At 49.2% G+C, this 20,953-nt stretch overlaps 2 protein-coding genes across 2 annotated transcripts; one reads left to right on the plus strand and one right to left on the minus strand.

Annotated features, from left to right (window-relative positions):
- Positions 1–245: 245 nt before the first annotated feature.
- Positions 246–10,909, plus strand: MYOC (myocilin). Its single transcript, XM_014845193.3, has 3 exons — positions 246–975; positions 8,115–8,240; positions 9,530–10,909. The coding sequence occupies exons 1-3, from the start codon at positions 414–416 to the stop codon at positions 10,312–10,314; spliced, it is 1,473 nt and encodes a 490-aa protein (XP_014700679.2). The 5' UTR covers positions 246–413; the 3' UTR covers positions 10,315–10,909.
- MYOCOS (myocilin opposite strand) lies at positions 10,538–18,609 on the minus strand. The gene is made up of 2 exons (XM_070497253.1): positions 17,379–18,609; positions 10,538–14,746 (listed from the first exon to the last, which is right to left on the minus strand). Exons 1-2 carry the CDS (start codon positions 17,471–17,473, stop codon positions 14,599–14,601), a joined length of 243 nt encoding a protein of 80 aa, XP_070353354.1. The 5' UTR covers positions 17,474–18,609; the 3' UTR covers positions 10,538–14,598.
- Between the last annotated feature and the right edge of the window lie 2,344 nt (positions 18,610–20,953).

Raw genomic sequence — 20,953 nt, forward strand, 5'->3', positions numbered from 1 at the left:
AAATCGACACACAAGCAGTCGTGCTGGATGAGGTAGACGCCTGTTAGTGTGTGTGCCAAATGCAGTGGGGATACAGGGACTATTATGGAGATGTGGGGTGCATAAAGTGGGGACATTCTTTTCTTAAAAGAAATTCAAAACAGACTTCTGGAAGGTTATTTTCTGAGAATCTTATTTGCAGTGTGAAAACAACCCCCCTGTGCATAGCCCCACCCGGCCTCACGTGGCCACGTCTTTCTCCCCCCACGCAGGGCTGGCTCCCCAGTAGATATAAACCTCTGTGGAGCTGGGGCATAAGCCGGCAGGGCCACCCACCCAGACACCTCGCAGCATAGAAGAGCTTTCCAGAAGGAGCCTCGCCCAGCCTCTGCACTGAGGGCTTCCGTGCACGTTGCTGCAGCTGCAGGCCCAAGATGCCGGCTGTCCAGCTGCTGCTTCTGGCCTGTCTGGCGTGGGAGGTGGGGGCCAGGACAGCCCAGCTCCGGAAGGCCAACGACCGGAGTGGCCGATGCCAGTACACCTTCAGTGTGGCCAGCCCCAGTGAGTCCAGCTGCCCCGAGGAGGGCCAGGCTGTGTCAGCCATCCAGGACCTGCAGAGAGACAGCAGCACCCAGCGTGCGGACCTGGAGTCCATCAAAGCCCGGCTCAGCTCCCTGGAGGGCCTCGTCCACCAGTTGACCTCGGACCAGGCTGCTGGGCCCTTGGAGACCCAGGAGGGACTGCAGAGGGAGCTGGACACCCTGAGGAGGGAGCGAGACCAGCTGGAAACCCAGACAAGGGAGCTGGAGACAGCCTACAGCAACCTCCTCCGCGACAAGTCAGCCCTGGAGGAAGAGAAGAGGCGTCTGGGGGCAGAGAAGGAGGATCTGGCCAGGAGGCTGGAAAGCAGCAGCCAGGAGGTGGCAAGGCTGAGAAGAGACCAGTGTCCCCAGGCCCACAGCTCCTCTCAGGACATGCTGCCAGGCTCCAGGGAAGGTAAGAATGGGGGGAGGAGGGGCCCCTGAGTCCAGAAGGTGACATGGTTCATGGTGACCTGTTACAGTTGGCCCAGGCCTGGCCTTCCTTTCTCCCAGAGATAGGGCAAGCAGCGGGAGGCCGATGAGCTGAGGAGGGCAAAGCAATCACTTCCATGCATTGCTAGTAACTTTCCTTCTGAGAGTTCTGTTGAGGTTAGTGGTTCTGAGTTCTTGGCCCAGCCAGGACAAAGTTCTCACAGTGCCCTAGCAAAAGAAGGACTATAAGGACCAGGTGAGATGCGTATGTATATGGTCAATATGGATATGGTAGCAGACAGATGCCAACTGTCCTTTTTAGAAAACTATCCTTTTGTGAAACTTTGTTTGGAGGTTGTGATTTCTACCTTTGGTGCTAAAAATGACTTCTATTTGTGAAATAACAATAGACGAATGAAATGATGATAGGTGGTGGGTTTGTTTGCTTGTTGTTTAAATGCTCTTCTTTGGCAAAATAAAGAGGCGGTAACTCCTTGTCAGTTCCCTCAACATGCTGTTGTGGAAGTTTTCCTGCTCTTTGTCGGATCTGGAACCTCTGCTTTTAGGTTACCAGACAACTCCTTGAGGGGGCTTTGCCCACTGAGGTGCTCTTCCGTTCATCCTGGCCCCCACTGGGGTGAGTCCGTGCGTGTGCGCCCAGGGAGGGTCACACTCTCTTCATTGGTTGGGAAGACAGTATTTGTGTCACTTTTTGTGAATGTTGTACTTCCAAATATTCATTGTTTAATGAGTTTTCTAATTGTGAGGAAACAAGCAAGTAAATCCAGTTGTGGGACAATTACCCAGACTCTTCAAAGATCTCAAAGTCAAGAAAGAAAGAAATGGCGGGGGGGAGGTGCTTAATCTAGATAAAAGGACACTAAAGAGACATGGTGACCAAATGTGGCTCGCCCTGGCTTGGCTCCTGCATCCAGGGGACAAAAGCTTGAAGGGGCAGCTTTGCAATCACTGAGGGTGTTTGAATATGGACTGATTAGATTACGTTATTAATTGATGTTCAATTTCTTGGGTGCGATGGGGTATTGTGGTTGTAAAGAATGTCCTTGCTCTAAGGAGATGCATACTCAGGTACTTAGGAGTGAGGTGTCCGAGTGGCTGCAGTTTGTTTTCAAATAGTTCAGCAAAGACTGTAAATATATAGAGAGTGAGAGTAAGAGAGATAAAACCAATGTGGCAGACTATTAACAACTGGGGTATCTAAACGAACAGCACATGGGGTTTATTGTACCATTCTTTCAACTTTTCTAAAGGTTTGAAAATCTTCCAGATAAAGTGATGGGAAACTGCTTTCTACAAAGGTTTTCTATGTGAAAGGCAAGGTCTGCACAGGTGTGAGACTGAAACCCCAGAGTCAGTGCCTGCGTGTGGCCTTGGGCAAGTCATCGAACCCCTGCACCTTGGTTTCTTATCCATAACATGGCAATTAAATTCTTACTGTGAGTAATCATTTTTGCGGGGTTCAAATGAAATAACTCTAAGATGTAAAGGATTTTTAAAAATCCTCTATTGCTAGAGTTGGAAGAGATCCAATTTTAAATTTTACAACAAAGGAAATTAAGGTCCGAAGACGCTGAGCGGCCCAGGTTGCACAGCTGACCAGTAGGAGAGGTGGGACTTGTTGACGCCGAGTCTCTGAGCACAAAGGAAGGCATCGTTATTAATAGAAGCGTTATGAGGCATTACTCATTTCAGACTGCTAACTAAACAAAGTAACATTCTCTACAAAAACCCCTGTGTGTGTGAAAATAGAGGCAATGTTTTATTCTTTTATTGTCATGTGGTCACTTAACAAGTCTTTGGGAATTTATGAGATGTGTTCTCTGATTTTCTATTCCTTTGTGTCCTTTCCAGCTGCTCCACTTTTGAAATAAGGACAACAGGCCGGTATAGTGACCTCCGGAGTTGGAAGCTCTTTCTAGCAGTGGGGTTTTCATGAGCAGGAAATCACATTAGTACAAGAATGTAGAGCTGGAAGAAGGGGCTAGAGGGCATCCGACATCCCTGGCTCATTCATGCAGATGTGGAAACTGAGGCCCAGAGAGGTTACTCAGCTGGTCCGTAGTCACCTCACCAGCTGGTGGCCAAGCCAGGGCCAGAATTCAGGCCCCTCCACCTGAGGTTCAGTGCCCTTCATGGCTCTGGGGTGACCGACCTGCACTTTATAGAACCTAAAGATAAAAGACAGAAGAGTGACATTTAAACAACAGGGAAAGAAATGTTGAAACAAAAGGTCTGCTTTGAGGTCCCAGAGTTGCGGGTAAAGGGGTATTTGGGGTGGCTGGAATCTAAGCGTGGGTGTGCTTCACACAGTAACTGAGGGGCCAGTGAGGGCTTGTGGGGCTGAGGGAACAAAGGAGAGGCCTGGACTTTTCCTTACACCACCTATAATTCAAATTCTCACTGCCACTGTCTTCACCATGTCACTGTTACATAGAAAAAAAATCTTAGAATTACAGAAGTCACTTGTTTGTACGTCTGTGTGTGTATGTATGAGTTGAGATAAGATATATATATAAAGTTTTGTAGTGAAATGCCTGTAAACCTTTTAAATAAGCTCAAAGTAAAAAAATATACAGATTACTAAAAGGTAACCCAAGTTGGTTATTGGTGTCACGAGAGAAGCTGCACGCTCTGCTTCATTGTGCCTCTGCTTGGGACTGGTCCTCCTGGAGAGCAGGGCCTGGGGCGAGGGCCTGTGGCCAGTGGTTTATATGGGCCCGATCCCAGGGGGAGAGGCGGGGACAGGGGACAGTGAGACAGGGAAGGAAGGAGAGCCAACACGGAGGTGGGGGGCTTCTCCAGTGGGTCACCACGGTGGGGAGCGGAGGCTCATGCCCACCAGGACCTTCTGAAGATCTGTGTAGCATGTGGCAGAGGAAGGGGGCGTTTATCCACGGAGCCCATACTCTGCTGGCTGAGGGTCACCCCTTCCACGATGCACAGAGATGGGCTCCAGGCTGCTTCTTGCAGAGTCAGAGAAGCTGAGGCAGAGCAGTGGAGGTGAGGTCCCAGCAGGGACACCTGCACGAGGCAGGTCGCCACAGCAATGGCTGGAAAAAGGTGTGCAGGATGCACAGGAGGGCACCAGAGATGTTCAACACAAGCACCGCAGACTTTGCTTCCTCACCTGCAGGATGGGGACAAAAATCCCCCGTGGGGGTGATTACGCCTTGGAAGTGACATAAGGAAGCGTCCAGCAGGGTGCCTGGATTGTAACTAGAAAGGGCTTCCTTTGCTTGAGCGCCACTATCGTTTTAAAATATCGTTCAAGATCAAAACACCGGCACGTACATAACATCTCTACAGCACGCGCTGATGCTAGAGACAGTGCGTGTTGGAGCCGCACCAGAACCACAGTCTGCCGGCTAATCTTCACTTTCCTAGAGGGTTGGCGACAACCTGTAATTACGTCTCCACTCTTCTTTTTCTTCATCCTCTTCATTTGTATAATATTGACCTAACTTTTCGGGCAGTGATGGGAAAGAACCACAAAAATCATTACAATGTCATTTGCCAATATGTGTTTATATATACAAAGGTATGCAAGTGAGTTAATAAGTTCAGCCTGTAGATTAAGCTCTCTAGAATGTGAGTCTATAAATCAGAAGTAAGGGAGATACGGCAGAGCATGCAGAAAATTTCCCGAATTTTGTCATAGACATGAACCTTTCAACCACAGAAGGGCTGAATTTTAATAGAAACAAACATGTAAAAGCCCTTGAAAATATGTAACTGTCTGATACAATATAGTCCTTCATATGCTCATAACCTCTTTTTGTTTTCCCCCACATACAGAAGGAAATGTGAGTGATTTTGAAACATTCCAGAGAAATTTTAGTTTTGACACTTCTTTATTGAGAATCGTTTCATTTATAGTTTGAGCTAAGAACACTGAGGCTCCGAGAGTTTGAGCAACTTGCCCAAAGTCACACAGCTGGTACACGGCAGGACTGAACCAGGAAGCTACCACGTCTGGCCCAGATCAGTCCCCTTCACACAACTGCTCCCCTGCCTTTGGGTCTCACATCCTTTCCCTCAGGCTTTGGTCCTCATTCCGGACAGCTTTACTCTGGGAGTCCGGCCATTGCCAGATGCTCCTGGCTGACACAACCAAGAAGAGGCCAGCAGGCTTGTAATCCAACCAGCCCACCTGCCAACTGGCCTTCAGTCCTTCTGGAAGCCATTCCTTGACATTAGGTTTTACTGTGGTTCTTGTTTACTCCGAAGAAAGCGCATAAGGCATAGTTCGTGCAAAAAGTGACGGGCGGGGGATGGCGGGGGAGAGAGAGAGAGCGCGCCAGGAGGTGAAGGGCCCCTGCTCAGAGTCCTGGGGCCGGGGGTGGCACCGGGGCCGGTGGGCCTCCTCCTGGGCGGTGCGGGAGGGAGCCTGGCAGGCAGGCCGGGCTCGGGGTGGGGGTAGGGGGGCGCAGCCTGGGAGCTGCGTGCTGAGCAAGCCGCTGGGATGTGAGCTCCGCTCCTGGAGCTGGTCGCTCCCCAGGGGCCGAGCGGCACCTGGTGGCAGTCCGGTGCCATCCGGAGCCAGAGAGCACACAGCAGGTTAGGTCCGGGACGTTTCATTTCTCTTTATTCACTAAGATGGACGAGCAACTAGGGCTGAGGTTGGCCCTGCAGCAAGGACAGACGCCAAGGGCGGGGCCCAGCCGCCCCGAGAGCGGGGGTGTGGACGGGGGCTGCTCGCCCGGGGGCCGGGGGCGCGGCGCAGAGGGGCCAGGCAGAGGCTGCCGAAGGGCTGCGGCCGGGCGGAGGCGGCGAGGTCACGGACGGATGGTGCTGGGCCGGGGCGGGGCCGGGGCTCCCCGGGAGGCCCTCACGCAGCCTGTCCAGCCGGCCCGCGGGGACCGCCGCCCTCCCACCCGTCCTCCGGCGCCCCCTCCCGAGAGAGCTTCACCCCGGGCTCCTTTCAGAGGAGCAAAGCCTTGTTTTCCAGAGAGTACGTCTAGAAAGGTGTATTTGGCACTGAGAGGCAATGACTTTGTAACTGACACATCTCCCCACTCACTACAGGGTGGGGAAGGTCCACAACTGCCCTGGCCTTCGGAGACACGGGTTCAAGCCCTAGTCCCACCCCTTACCAGCTGCGTGACCTGGGGCAAGTTACTTACCCTCTCTGAGCCTGTTTCCTCATCCGCAAAACGAAGATAATAGTTCCCTTTCAGGGCTATGTGGAATAGAGGTCACGGTATTAATCGCCTAGCACAGTACCTGGCTCCTAGGAGCACTTAAGTGGTGGCAATAATTAAATTAGGTGCAGACTGCAGTCCTAAAGCCTATTCTATTTCTCTGAAACTTGTGAAGGCACCAGATCACATAGTTTATGTGAAACTGCTTTGAAATGTGGAAAGAGCTCTAATTACCTGTTAATCATCTCTTTTCACAGAGAAGCTGTTTTTCAGTATTTTGGTGCCAGGATTTTAACCTGAAGGGCAGGCAGCTGGGGTGTGGCGAGGGAACTCTCTAGATGCCACTGCAGTATTTCTCTCTCCCTCACGTTGCCTGAAACCAGCTCCTGTATTCTGAGAATTAATTGAAACAATTAAGAAGTTTGGATTATCCTGAGGAATAGTCTGCGATGCTCTAAGGAAAGGAAAACAGCTTCCCTTGGGGAGCTTGCTCGACGACCCGATCTTGAGAAATTGCCCAGCCAGGACCCAGCCTCAGGCGTCACATCGGCCGCCCTCCGCGTTGTCCTGCACACCTGGGAACCCGGGCTGGGAGCCAGGTCATCTCCAGGGGCGGAGAACTGATCGAGCGGGTCAGCAAGAGCAGAGGCCCATGTAGTAAGCATGCCTTTTTATTCGGCCGCTTTGACCTCTGGGCCTGCAACCATTGGTGGGACCGCCCCTCGCGGCGTCAGCCGGTTCGGCTCCTGGAGGGAGCACAGGACGCCCCTGCAGCACGCCTTTCACGTGCAAACCCATCCATCCAGAGCCCACCCTGCACCCCTCTCACTACTGGGCTTTCACACTCAGGCCACGGTTCCCCTGCCCTGATCATCCCAGGCCAGGTACCAGACAAATGGGGACAGCTCTATGCCCCATAGCCTGCCCAGATTATTCAAAGTAGCCAATGCTAAAGCTGCTTCCGCTGTTTCACGCGTTCCTTCCCACGGAAACCACGATAAAGGCTCTTGCCCACGCTTCCCCTCTCCCTGACCCACCCTGGTGCTTCCCCGTGTGGCCCCCTGTGGGGTGGTGTGCCCCTCCTCTTGGGATCAGTGAGTATAACAAACTGTCTTTTCAGTGGCAATCGTCTCCTGATGTGTTGGCCTCATCACACTTAAATCATCATCAAACCTACATTTTAAAACAACTAAGCCTGTTCCTTGTGGCTCTTCTTTTTCCTTGTATTCCAGGACTGCCATATGACCATAATCCCAAGCCAAAGGAGCCATGTGTGACACACTGTGATGACTTAATCTCACCAATGTGACCCACACCTCTTCCCTTCTCCATGGCTCAACCCCCCCTAAATTCCCATAGGAATCCTGCACACTCTCTTCCTTGTCCAAAACTGGTCAGAAAGGGATCTGACAGGATATTTCAACAGAGCATGTAAAGATTAAGACCTTACCTCTTACAGGAAAATTTGCATTGTGACAAGGAAAGCAAAATCTAAGTCATGTGGGGAATTGTTAATTGTTGAATTTCGGGCATCCCAGAAGATGCTAAGGACCTCTCCAATATCCCTGAATCACAGCTCACCTACTCATAAATCGACCTTCCAGTGGGAATTCTTTCAACTGTGTACAAGCTCACTTTATTGTATTTTGACTACCCTACTCTGTGCTAGGCACATTGCTATGCAATTTATTTGTGAGCTTTTTATTACGGAATTTTTCAAACGTTCACAAAAGTAGAGAGAGCAACATGAACCCCAACATACCCATCACCCAGCTCTGACCGTTGTCAGCGTATCCAATCTTATTTCCTCTTCCCCTCCTCCCTGCCCCCGTTTATTATCTTTAAACAAATTTCAAACATCATCATTTCTTTGGAAGCCCATTTAAATGCCATCCTCAACATCGTCCATCATGGGTGGTTTTTCCTACCAGTACAATTTTGTCTCTTTCTTTTAACGCAGTTTCTCGATGGAATTTGGAGAACGTGGAATTCCAGGAGCTAAAGTCAGAGTTAACTGAGGTCCGTGCTTCTGGACGTTTGAAGGAGAGTCCATCAGGCGTGCCCAGGAGTGAAGAGGGAGACGCTGGTATGAAGTTAGCTCTTTTCTCTCTTGTACCCATGTGGTCTTTATCCGTGTCTAGCTCTGTGTCAGAGTCGGTCAGCCCACCCTGGGAGTCGGGGGCAGGACAGGTAACTTCCCTGGGAGCAGAGACAGGGAGGGGGAGAGGAACAGACCCCCTTTCTAGGGCATGCCGGCAGGAAGTTGGCCTGTCCCCAGTAAAGCCTGTATCTTATCAGAGAAGGCTGGGGAAGATGCCTATTTCACCTACTCACTTGTTGTATAGAACTAATTACACCTGAAAAGTTACATTTGTCAGCAGATCCTTCATATCTTTATCTGAGGGCCAGATGGACACCATGCACCATCTCAGCACACAGTTTGTCGCTAAAGCTATCTTTTCTGAATTGGAGGTACTTAGGAAAAGTACAATTGTCCCCCTCCAAAGCGTTCCCTGAAAGCCAGACTTTAGGAGGAAGCCTGTGGTTCTCAGAAATTGTGACCATCCATGGTACTGACAATTATTGCTAGCCCTGAAGGGCAGCATGGGGATGGGGAGTTTTGAAATATTCAAAATATGACGCCCTGAGCTGGGAGCAGCAAAGAGGTTCCACCTTCCATAGGGAAATGGAAGGGGCCCATTCAAGTACAGAGATTTGTTGTGATTCACCTAAATCTACATTTTCAACCATCTCTTTATTACATTTTTTAAATTATATTCAGGTTTTGTGGTATTAAAATGATGCTGAAATATGTGGTCCATTGGTTAGGAAAACCTTTATAAATATAAATATAAAACCTTTGTTTTATAGCGATTATTATCATGACTTGGTTTTTGTCTCATTTTTTAAAATAATGAAATAAATCAGACATGACAGTCAGAGAGAGTCATCTAATGAACCCCCACGGGCCCCCTGCAGCTGCAGTCAAATATGACAAATACAGTTTGAAGTTTTCTCTGTGCAGCCCTCACCCTTACAGCTGATATGGCTGGAAGCTCAGTTCATATCACATATTGATCACAAACATTGACTGGGCATTTACTCCCTACCAAGCACTCAACAGGTATCATTACATTTAAAACTTACAACAGCCCTACTACCCCAAACACTATTATTATCCCCTTTTTTACAAATCAGGAAACCGAGGCTTAGAGAGCTAAGCGTCAGTCACACCCCCAGGGGGTGGCAAAGCCCGGATTTAAACCCAGACGGTCTGTCCCTGGGGTTCTCGCTTCTGCTGCCTCTGCCACGCTTCCACGTCGTGGAAAGATGGTGGACAAGTGTTCTGTGTTTTGTCTATTTTGAATTCACCAGGATGTGGAGAGCTCGTTTGGGTGGGAGAGCCTCTCACTCTAAGAACAGCGGAAACAATCACGGGCAAGTACGGCGTGTGGATGAGAGACCCCCAGCCCGCGCACCCCTCCACCCGGGAGACCACGTGGAGAATCGACACCGTCGGCCCCGACATCCGCCAGGTTTTCGAGTACGAGCTCCTCAGCCAGTTCCTGCGGGGCTACCCTTCCAAGGTGCACGTGCTGCCCCGGCCGCTGGAGAGCACCGGCGCCGTGGTTTACGCCGGGAGCCTCTATTTCCAGGCGGCCGAGTCCAGAACGGTGGTCAGGTATGAGCTGAACACCGAGACAGTGAGGGCGGAGAAGGAACTACCGGGAGCCGGCTACCACGGCCAGTTCCCGTATTCATGGGGCGGCTACACGGACATTGACCTGGCTGTGGATGAGACAGGCCTCTGGGTCATCTACAGCACCGAGGAGGCCAAGGGCGCCATCGTCCTCTCCAAACTGAACCCGGAGAATCTGGAACTTGAACAAACCTGGGAGACTAACATCCGTAAGCAGTCGGTGGCCAACGCCTTCATCATCTGCGGCACCTTGTACACCGTCAGCAGCTACTCATCACCGGATGCTACCGTCAACTTTGCGTATGACACAGGCACGGGGAGCAGCAAGGCCCTGGCCGTCCCGTTCAAGAACCGGTACAAGTACAGCAGCATGATTGACTACAACCCCCTGGAGAAGAAGCTCTTTGCCTGGGACAACTTCAACATGGTCACCTACGACATCAAGCTCTCCAAGATGTGAAGAGCAGCCAGGCTGTGTCAGAAAAGGCAGGAGGAGGTGAGGGTCCGGGCTCCCGAGGGAGAGCCAGCCAGCCAAAGCCATGTTGCTTTTCCCTGCTTTCCAAGCTTTCATTAATCCAGAAGAATGTGCATTGTCACCATGTCTGACCGGCCGGGAACAGCAATCTGGGCATTTAAACAGGTTCACAATAGATATTTTTCTTCTGTCAGCTTTTAAAGAGATGTTTAACCAAAACAGCTTATGTTTTCTGGTGATTTGGGGCAAAAGCTATAATACATAGTAGTTTTCTTCATGAAAACCACAAGCCTTTTTATAAATAGCTGTCAGTGGCTGAAGAGGGTAAGTTTGGAGGAGAAAAGTTTGGGACAAACAGGTGGCCATGTGGAATCTAGGGCCACCCCCTGCTCTTGCATGTCGCATGGTTACCATAAGCCACAATAAAACCAATGCTTCTAAAGGACGAGGAAGAGCTCTTGTGGCAGCACCGCACGTGTGTAAGATGGGTTTGCCATGGGTAGCTTCTAATGCTTCAGGGAGAGCCCAGTTGGGTATTTCATAACCTTTGTCCTGTGAAATAAAATTATCTTATACAGCATTCTCTCTGAACTTTGTGGGACACCTTGTTTTTGAGAACAGTACAGATCTCAACGCTCGGATAATTCCTCTGGGTTGGGAGCTGTGATTGCGGGATGCTAAAGTGTGTAGTGTGTAGTGTGTGTGTGTGTGTCCTAATCTCCTCTTTTATAAGGACAGTCAAATTGGATTAGAGCCCACTCTAATGATCTCATTTTGGTTTAATTACCTCTTTAAAGGCCTTGTCTCCAAAGACAGTCCCATTCTGAGGTCCTGGGTGTTAGGATTTTAACATGTGAGTGGGGGAGGGGCCACAATTCAGCCTACAACTGGGGATTGCCGTTCTAGCCCACTGACAGCAGACTCTTAAAGACTAGAAAACCCGGAAGTCAGAAAGCATGAACTCATTCCCCCTTCTAAGCACCTTTCACTGCCGGGTGCTGAATGAGAAGCGGAAGGTGAGGAGCCGCCTTTGGGGGATGAGATGAGCAGTGAGAGCGCGCTACAGGTGAGGTGAATCTGCTTGCACAGTCCTGCCCTTGGCTCCTTTTCTTTCCCTCCGTCAGCTACTGCTTCTGGCTTTGGGATGGAAGAAGAGGGTGAATGAAGGAGGAACAGAGGGAAGACGAAAACTCTCACTTCACTTAGCTTCCAGGACGTTAGTATCCTCCTACATCATTCACTGCTCCTTCCTGGTTTCTCTTGCTGGTTCTTTCCTTTAGCCTGTATTCGTCAGGGTTCTCCAGAGAAACAGAAGTGATAAAATATATAAAAAGATTTATTATGAAGAATTGGCTCATGTGATTATGAATGCTGAGAGGTCCCACGATCTGCAGTCTGCAAGCTGGACGCCCAGGGAAGCTAGTGGTGTAATTCAGTCCAAATCTGAAGACCTGTGAACCAGGGGAGCTGATGGTGTAAAACCCAGGCCAAGAAAAGGAAGCGGGCGGGCAGGATGCGAAAGGCTCAGACTCCTCCTTCCTCCACCTTTTGTGTTCTATTCAGGCCCTAAATGGATTGGATGATGCTCACCCACATGGGAGAGGGCAGTCTGCTTCACTGAGTCCACGCATTCAAATGCAAGTTTCATCTGGAAATACCCTCGAAGGCAACCCAGGATGATGTTTAATCTGGGCTCCCTAGGACCAGTCAAATTGACACATAAGATTAACCATCACATAGCCCAATATCTTAAGATTGAAGTGCCCCTGGGCCCAGTTTAGGGTCTCTTCTCCGTCTGCTCATTCCTCTGGTGATCTCCTCTAGCATCATGGCTGTAAATGCCATCTCTATGCTGGTGACTCCCCCAGTTTCTAGCTCCAGCCCAGACAGTGCTCCTGAACTCGAGTCATATATTCATTTGCCCACTTGCCATCTCCATTTAAATGTCTATTAGGCATAACAAACCAGCAAGAATAGAATTTCTGAGTTTCCCTACCCCACCCGCCTCGGACACACCAAATCTGCTCTTCTTGAAGCTGATGGAAACTCCATCCTTCCAGTTGCTCAGGCCAAAAATCTTAGAATCATTCTTTATTCCTCTCTCTCATAACCCCACATCCAGTCCATCAGAGGCTTTTGTTGGTTCCATCTTCAAATACACAGATTCAGAATCTGACCACATATCTCACCACCCTAAACTGCTACTTGTCCAAGTTACTGTCATCTTTTTCCTGGATCACTACAATAGACTCTGAAGCGATCCTGCTCCCTCCCCGGCATGGCCTATTCTCCAGCCAGCAGCCAGAGTGACCCCACTGAAATACAAGCCAGAGCAGGCCTCTCCTTTTCTGAAAACCCTCCATGGCTTCCCATCTCATTCCACGTCAGACTGCAAAGCCCCACATGACCTACCTCCTTCCCCCATCACTGTGACTTCATCTTCTAGAATGTTCTCTCCTTCCCCCTGCTCCAGCCCAGCTCCACTGGCCTCCTTGCCCTCCTTTGAATACACCAGGCACACTTTTGTCTTCAGGCCTTTGCAAGCTCTTCTCTCTGCCCCAGATGTCCACACACCTGACTCCTTCACTGCCCTCACGTCTTTACTCTAATGTCGCCTAATGAGGCCTACCCAGACCATCCTATTTAAAATTTCAACTGACCTGCTGCTTCCTCTGCCACTTCTAATCTTTCTTACCCTGTCTTATCATTTTAAAATTTCTTTTCCATTACATTTATCATTTCCTGACATATGATATAATTCACTGTTTTTAAATCGTATGTAATACTTTTTGTCAGTCTTCTCCCACTGGAATGTAAATTCTCTCGGGCCAAGGATTGGTTGTTTGGTTCAATGATATGTCCCTAGGACAGAGCCCAGTTCACATAGCAGGTACTCAATAATGCTGTCTGAACAAATGAATGAACAGAGAAAACATCCTGGAACTTGCTCAGAAACAACTGGAAATAAAACTACAAGAGTTAGTCCTCCCTGCTCTTTCTCCTCCTTGATTTTCTATCCTTAACTGGCTGTGTGACCTTAGACATGTCACGTAACCTCTGTTGCAGCGTGTCTGATAGAGCCTTCTGTAATGATGGTTGTGTTCTATATCTGCAACATCCAACATGGCAGCCACCAGCCACATGTAGCTACTGAGCACTTGAAATGTGGCTAGTATAACTGAGGACCTGAATTTTCTATTTTATTTAATTTTAATGAATTTAAATTTAAGTAGCCACATGTGGCCAGGGACTACCCTATTGGACAGTGCAGGTTCATTTCCTCATCTGACGGAGGATGAGGTTGTGTGCATGTTGAGCACCCAGCTGGCAGGGACAGGTGCTCTGTGCATACTCCCCCTGCCCCATGCTGCTGCAGCAGACCCCAAGTCAGGAAGTGGGCTTCCACACCATAGCACAGCCCGCTGGCTGTGTGGGGAGGGGGACCTGAGCGCATTTCAGGGGCAGGTTTGGCAAGAGAACACTCATAAGTGCTCTGTGAAGAAGTGGGTGACAAGATGACACCGAAGGACATTCCCCCTGTGTGGGTTTGAATGATCACATTTTTTATGCTTTCAGACTATCTAGAAGAGCCTGGAAGTCCTTAGAGGCGCTTTGGGGTCCACAAGAGACTTGAGTGTGGGATCTTACAGCACACTTCTCCTCTCCAGCCAGGTCACTCTACACCCGATGCGTCTCAGGTTCGGGTTCTCCTGTTACAGAGTTTGAAGTTCACTTACATCTCCTAGAAGAAAACTTGGAAAATATTGTCCATAAACGTGAAACGCAAGCAGCCTAGCCCCAGCACAGGAGAGATGGGTGCAGCTCAGTCAAACAGGTACAAAGGGCTGCCGTGTCCCAGGCCGAGTTTGGAAAACCCAAATTCCTCCGAGTCCTCTGGAGCTCGAATCTTTAGAGCCACGGAGACCTGGACCTTTCTCTAACCCAGGTTTAGAAACAAACATTGAAGCCTGATAATTTTTTTTCTTTAATTCGAATACAACTGACTACCATGAGCGTTCTACAGCATGGTGTAAATTAAAGTTCAGATATATACACATGTCAGAGACTTGGCCTGAGAACCAAAGATCACTCTAAGTGCCTTAGTGAGGATGAACGATGCTCAACAGTGGTTGTAGGAGAAGAAAAATAGGAAAGAAAGGACAAAGATCTTCCAAACAGTCTTCAAAGACAACCCTAAGGACCTCACAGAAACTGTTTTCTGGAGTTTTATGTAATAGTTCACTTCAAAATGACTGACGTTTTTCCGTGCTAAGAGACCTCAGAGTCCTCGGCTGGAGAAGGGGGTGGGGGTGGGGGTACCGCGGGGCCAGCTGTGCCAGGAGGACCCACTTGCTCCAGATCCGAATCAGAGAGCATCTCCTGGGCTTCGTCACCTTTCTTGGTAAACATCTCTTCTCTGGGAGGAAAGGCACATTGAATGTTATTCAAAGAGAGAGGGGATTCAAAAAAAGAAGAAGAAAAAGAAACTCTCCAGACCCCAGCACCTAAAGAGAACCGCTTAACATTTGGGAGGACATCCTTCCTAACTCATCTACCCATGCCTACAGAGCTGTCACCTGGCGAAAATGAGATGCACTCTATTTACACTTAGCTGTAAGTCAGCTCTTCTCAGAGGCCCCACTGTCTCCACTGGTCCCATGGGACCCCTGGAGCTGGGGTCCACCCTGCCAGCCAGCTCTCCATAGTTTCAGCCTAGGGCAGGCTCTCTCTTAAAGTTTCATTTGCAATCCAGTGGTTCTCTGGCCTTAGCCTCACTTCATCTCTCCTTCTGACTAGTTTACCCCCTGCCCCGGCCTGCCGGGTTCTCCTCCCCTTCTGCTGGGGTGTCCCAGGGAGTTCCCATCCTGTTTGGGGCTGGGCAAACCCTGCCTTCAAGGAACTAGGACCTGCCTGTCATGTGATCGAAGATTCAGATTTAACTGTTCTCTGAATACCCACTATGTTCCAGGGACTTCGAAAATGAACTAGAAACTAACCACATGCAAACCCTCAGCCACACCTCACAGTGTGTTTTGCAGCTGAGGAAGCCCAGACAGAAGGTGATTTACGAGGGTCGTGTGGCCAGTGAAAGGCAGAACTGAAATCCGAACTCAGATCTCCTGACCCCAAGTTCACGGCTGCATCCCCGGCCGGAGCTGACCCCGAATGTTGCTGAAGGGATGTGGGGTGAGGGGGAGCGGCTAATGGGGAGAGGGGCTGGGAGAGGCCCCAGAATTGTGAGATTTCTTCCTTCTTGGCTGGAGGTAGCACAGTGACCACAGCCCCCTGGGACAATGCCCACTCTCACGGTCTAAACTGGTGGTGTCAAATTTGCCATGTACCCAATCAGTAAAGGTTTTCAACACTCCCATATCTATGTTAACTAAGAAATTGTACATAACTTTTTATCGTTTCACTAATATCTTACATCCCAATAAACTCTAAGGTCAAGAAGCATTGTGAACAATATTGGATGGAAGTCCATATTTCAAATCAATTATTTTTATTTTTTGGCTAACTTTTTTTTTTTTTTAAAGATTGGCACCTGAGCTGACAACTGTTGCCAATCTTTTTTTTTTTCCCTACTTTATCTCCTCAACTCCCCCCCCCCCCCCCCCCGTATATAGTTGTATATCTTAGTTGCAGGTCCTTCTAGTTGTGGGATGTGGGACGCTGCCTCAATGTGGCCTGACGAGCGGTGCCATGTCCGCACCCAGGATCTGAACCCTGGGCCGCCGCAGTGGAGCACGTGAACTTAACCACTCGGCCACGGAGCCGGCCCCTTGGCTAACTTCTTATCAGGTTTAATAAAATCATTATTTTTAAGCTCATATTGTACCTGACAAAGAACTCAAACCAAAAGTGTCAGCTCTGCCGCTATTTGTTATTTACTCATATTTGCATTATTAGAATTATTTCAACCCATGTTTCCTGGCAGAAATTTTTAGGCCACTGGTCTCTTTTGAGGGTTACACTCGTTAAGATTAGAAAACATAACTTGTAAATCCACTTAACCAACAAGAGGAGACCGCAACGTGTTGGCATTGGCTGCAAGCGAGTGACGAAGCCCCACTGCCTTCTTCTGGTCTGTAGCGCCCGCCCTCCCACCAGGAAGGTCTCCGTCTCCACAGGACCTCCTGACACACAACAGAAGAGCTGCATCTAGCCAGACATCAGTTTCAACAGAGCTCAGTTTTAATATAAACTGGAATCCTACTGTACACCGTTATATATGGGATGTCTTGGGTACCCAACTGCATGTGGGGATTTCAGACCAGAGAGAGGACAGGCATCCCACAGTGGCCGTCGTAGGCTCGCCAGATTTAGCAAATGAAAATACAGAATGCCCTGTTAAATTTGAATTTTAGATAAACAACTAATTTTTACTACAAGTATATCACAAATTGCACAGACACACAGGCCAAAAAAACTTTGTTTTTCTAAAATTCAGATTTAACTAGGCGTCTTGTATTTTGTCAGCTGACCCTTCCATCAGGGGAAGGTGTCAGGCAGTGGGGGAGTTTTGGAAGTCCCACATGCAGCCCAGGCAGCCTCCTGCTCTGTGACAGGCAAACCCTCTCCTCGGGCCACACAAGCTGCTAAGGTCTCTTCTTCCTAAGATCCTGCTGGAACAGTCCCGGTCACCAGGCATGCAGTGGAGAAGGAGAGAAACAGTGCCTGCCTGCGGGGAGCTCTCAGCCTAGTTGGGGCTGAGGACGAGCTTCAGGGAGTCCATGCTGTCCCCAAAGCTTGCAAGGTCATGCACTGCTATGCTGGGAGGGTACATCAGAACTTCCATCCAGTTATCAAGTGATCCCCAGCCCCAGGTAGGAGCCACTGAGCTCATCACAGCCCCCTCATCACTGCCTGTTGAAGGACCACATGAGAAGGGCCTGTTTCCCACAGTGGGTGACAAAGTGCTTTCTCATCCATAAAATCCGCCTTTACATTTGTAAACCAGTGTCTGCTGCAGTGTCAGGCGCTTGGTGGGGATCGGTGTTCATGCTCCATCCCAACCCCGCCAGGGAGCCAGAGGAGAGCTTGGGTACCTCGTGGTCAGGGTGAATCTGCGCCTGGTCACCTCCAAGGCCAGGTCTCTGATGGGGAGGTCAATGCCCTTGCCTGTGGGGCTCTGCTGAGCCATGGCCTTGCACTCAGGTGACTCAAGGAGTCTAGAGGCACTGCACCTGTGAGTCTAAACACAAGCGCCAGCCACATGCTTCAGGTTTCGGAGGAAGGCTCCACCTGCGTCCAGCAAGGTGTGGTTTGCAGAGGACTTTCACTGCCATGCTCTCAATCCTCCTTACAGCCCCGCCCCCAGCCCCACACTGCCCCAGCCCCACACTGCCCCAGCCCCACACCCGTCATGAGGCAGACATTTCCTCAAATACCTGCTGTGGGGGGGAGAGTGAGGTCCTCCCCACTCTTGTAGATAGGACAGGCGTTATTATTCCAATCCTGTGATGCGGAAATCAAGGGCAGCTGTGGTTACCCCTGCTAACAGCTGAAGAAATAGAGACCCAGAGAGGTGAACTGTTTCTCTCCAGGTTGCATAGCTGGCCCCTGTCCCATGCAGTTTTGCCAGTAATGGGTACCACTACCCGTTACACACAGAGCTTTCCTCCCGGAGCACTTTCCTACTAAAGAACAGGAAAGGGACACAAACCAAGCTGGGGTTTGGGGCCAGGCTGCTTGTTCAGATACACACCTACCGTGGACGCTGGAGGCTTGATATTGATAATAAAAATAACAGTGGCCACCATTTAGTGCCGGACACTGTGGGATGTCCTTTTATATTTTCTTATTTGACAACCACAGTAACTCTACAAGCTAAGTATGATGATCCCCATCGAATGAATGGAGAAACTGAGAAGTGGAGAAATTAGGTGGCTTTCCCAGGGGGCACAGAGCTAGAATCTGAACCTGGGTCTGTCTCGCTTCAAAGGCTCTACTGCAGAGCCAAGCCATTGCCAAAGCAACAGGAGATGAGTCTCCACTCCTGGACACCGGTCACGCTCTCCAGGTGACACTCCTGTTCTTAGAGCATGAATTGCATTGGCCTGAGCTTGCCCGCCTGATCTTCCAGTTGGAAAGATTTGTTCCCGGGAGGATGCCCAACTGACTTGCCTTCTGATTCCAGATCAGCTCAGTATGAGGTCCCTTCCACGCTTCTGCTCAGGGTCTTGTGAAGAAATGCCCTTGTTACAGGCTCTGTACCCACGTATCAGTTACTCCACCTTCCTAGAGAAGGAAAAGGCCAAAAAACCACCACCACCATCAACAGCCTCCCCTTTCATCTTTTATCCTGCTGCATCAATCTCTCTCAGGAGCCTGAGTTAATGGGATTGGTTTGTGCCCTTAGAGGTAGCAGCTGACGTAATTTTTCCCTGAAGAAGTGACCCTGAGAAATCCCCAAAGATGCTGCAGGGAGAAGATGGGTCTGAGTGCAGAGCAGGGGAGGGGCGGCCTGCCACACGGGCAGTGAGGAAGCCCTGACTTAGATGCTGCTAAACATGACATCTGGACTTCTTATCTGTTGACTGCATTTCAAAGAGCGAATTCATGCACACGCCTCCTCCCAGCACCATCACCATCGCTGAGGATTCACGGCCCTGGTGCTGAGGCGGCAGGTGTCTTGGCTTTGAAATGAAAAGAGATGGTTGATTGCATGACTCCCTTTCGAGCCAAGTGGTCTTGGGCAGTGATTTTACTTCGATGAGCCTTGCTTTTTTCTGACTGTAAAAGAGAGCAATACTCTCTTTCTCCTGGGGCAGTTGTGAGGGTGGAGAGAATATTTACAAAAGCCTCTAATTTTACCTTCTTATTTTTCTGTTTGCATCTTTAAATGTTTAAATGCATGTTTAAATATATGCATTGAGCCCAGTAGTGTTTTTTCTCAGAAACTCAATTACAGCCACGTATCGCTTAACAATGGAGATACGTTCTGAGAAATGTGTGGTTAGGCTACTTCGTCGTCATGCGAACATCACAGAGAGCACTTACACACACGTAGATGGTGTAGCCCATTATTCACCTGGGCTACATGGTGCTAATCTTGTGGGAGTACCGTCCTACATGCAGTCTGTTGTTGGCTGAAATGCTGTTATGTGGTGCATGGCTGTATATATTTTTCAAAAAATTTTTTTTACTGTGTATTTACTTCTGAAAAGCAGGAGCCCTATTTTTCCCTCCGCCTATCCCAGGGCTTGGCAGAGTGCTGAGTTCACAGCTGGAGCCCAACACTTCCCTAAATGGAAGGAGAACCTGCACTAGCATGTGTTCCCACCTGGTTCCATTAGCTATATGATTACCCAAGTGCCTCGGTTGTGAAGGGTTTTCAAAGTATAAACAAACTCTGCTTCGTGTTGAATATGTCAGAAGCAATTACTGCATGTAAATTTCAGAAAAGACACAGTGATTGTACTGATTTCTTTGTTTCTTTGAGAGAGAGACTTTTTTTTTTTGCAGAGAAAGATTGTCCCTGAGCTAACATCTGTTGCCAATCTTCCTCTTTATTTTTTTCCCCTCCTAAAGCCCCAGTATGCGGTTGTACTCATGGTTGTAAGTCTTTCTGGTTCTTCTGTGTGAGCCGCCCCCACAGCATGGCACCTGACAGTTGGGTGGTGTGGTTCTGCATCCTGGAAGCGAACCCGGGCCGCCGCAGCAAACTCAGTGAGCACCAAACTTTAACCACTAGGTCATCAAGACTGGCTCTGTATTGATTTCTTAAATGGGCTGTTTTGTGTTTGTTGGTTGCTGTTTGGCCCAATGGCTTTGGAGAACAAAGTGTGAGCTTTCGAAAGGAACCCTTGGGGAGTTTGTTGTCGTTCAGACGTATCTGGAGTGATTAACAACAGCACAACCCAGGAGAAATCCCTGCCTCCGACACGAGCCGTCCTGTGATGCTCCATCCTTATCCAGAATGTGTTTCTGAATCCCGACAACCAAATACGAAGTTCACTTTTGAGACAGGTGAGACGAGGCCCCGGGAATAAAGTGAATTGGCAGTAAGAGAGTCTGTATCTCTTTACATTGACTGTAACGAAACCACAATAGAAGGAAGCTGTTATTTGTGAGATAACATGTGACAAAGCTGGGATTCCAAACATGGTCTATCCAGCACTAAAGTCCATGAATTTAACCACGTTTTTTTAACTTGCAAAATACATATGTGGGTAAAATAAAACAAGAACATATATTCTCTAAAACAACAGGAAAAAGGGCTGGCCTGGTGGTGTAGTGGTTAAGTTCACACGCTCTGCTTCAGCAGCCTGGGGTTCGCAGGTTCAGACCCCGGGTGCACACCCACACACCACTCACCCAGACCTGCTGTGGTGGCGTCCCACATACAAAATAGAGGAAGATTGGCACAGATGTTAGCTCAGGGCCAATCTTCCTCACAAATAAATAAATAGATAAAACAATAGAAAAACATACAACTGCCAACATTATTATGAATTCTAAAATAGAGGCACTGAAACATCTCTGTTAGGCTCTCTCAGTTGCATGGAACATAGATCAAGTGATAAGGGATTGCTTTGAGGATATGCACGGCCAAAGAGGGACAGGGAACTTCTTGGAAGAACAGGGTGGGTGACCCTACTGGGCCTCACAGGAAAACTTG

Source organism: Equus asinus, chromosome 25 (genome assembly GCF_041296235.1).
Source record: "Equus asinus isolate D_3611 breed Donkey chromosome 25, EquAss-T2T_v2, whole genome shotgun sequence".
Lineage (NCBI taxonomy): Eukaryota > Metazoa > Chordata > Mammalia > Perissodactyla > Equidae > Equus > Equus asinus.

Coding starts and splice junctions, on each gene's coding strand:
- MYOC (XM_014845193.3), top strand. CDS start 414: ATGCCGGCTGTCCAGCTGCTGCTTCTGGCCTGTCTGGCGTGGGAGGTG. Junction 976..8,114: donor GCTGCCAGGCTCCAGGGAAG/GTAAGAATGGGG, acceptor CTTTTAACGCAG/TTTCTCGATGGAATTTGGAG. Junction 8,241..9,529: donor GAGTGAAGAGGGAGACGCTG/GTATGAAGTTAG, acceptor TGAATTCACCAG/GATGTGGAGAGCTCGTTTGG.
- MYOCOS (XM_070497253.1), bottom strand. CDS start 17,473: ATGGCTCAGCAGAGCCCCACAGGCAAGGGCATTGACCTCCCCATCAGA. Junction 14,747..17,378: donor AGATTCACCCTGACCACGAG/GTACCCAAGCTC, acceptor CTTTCCTCCCAG/AGAAGAGATGTTTACCAAGA.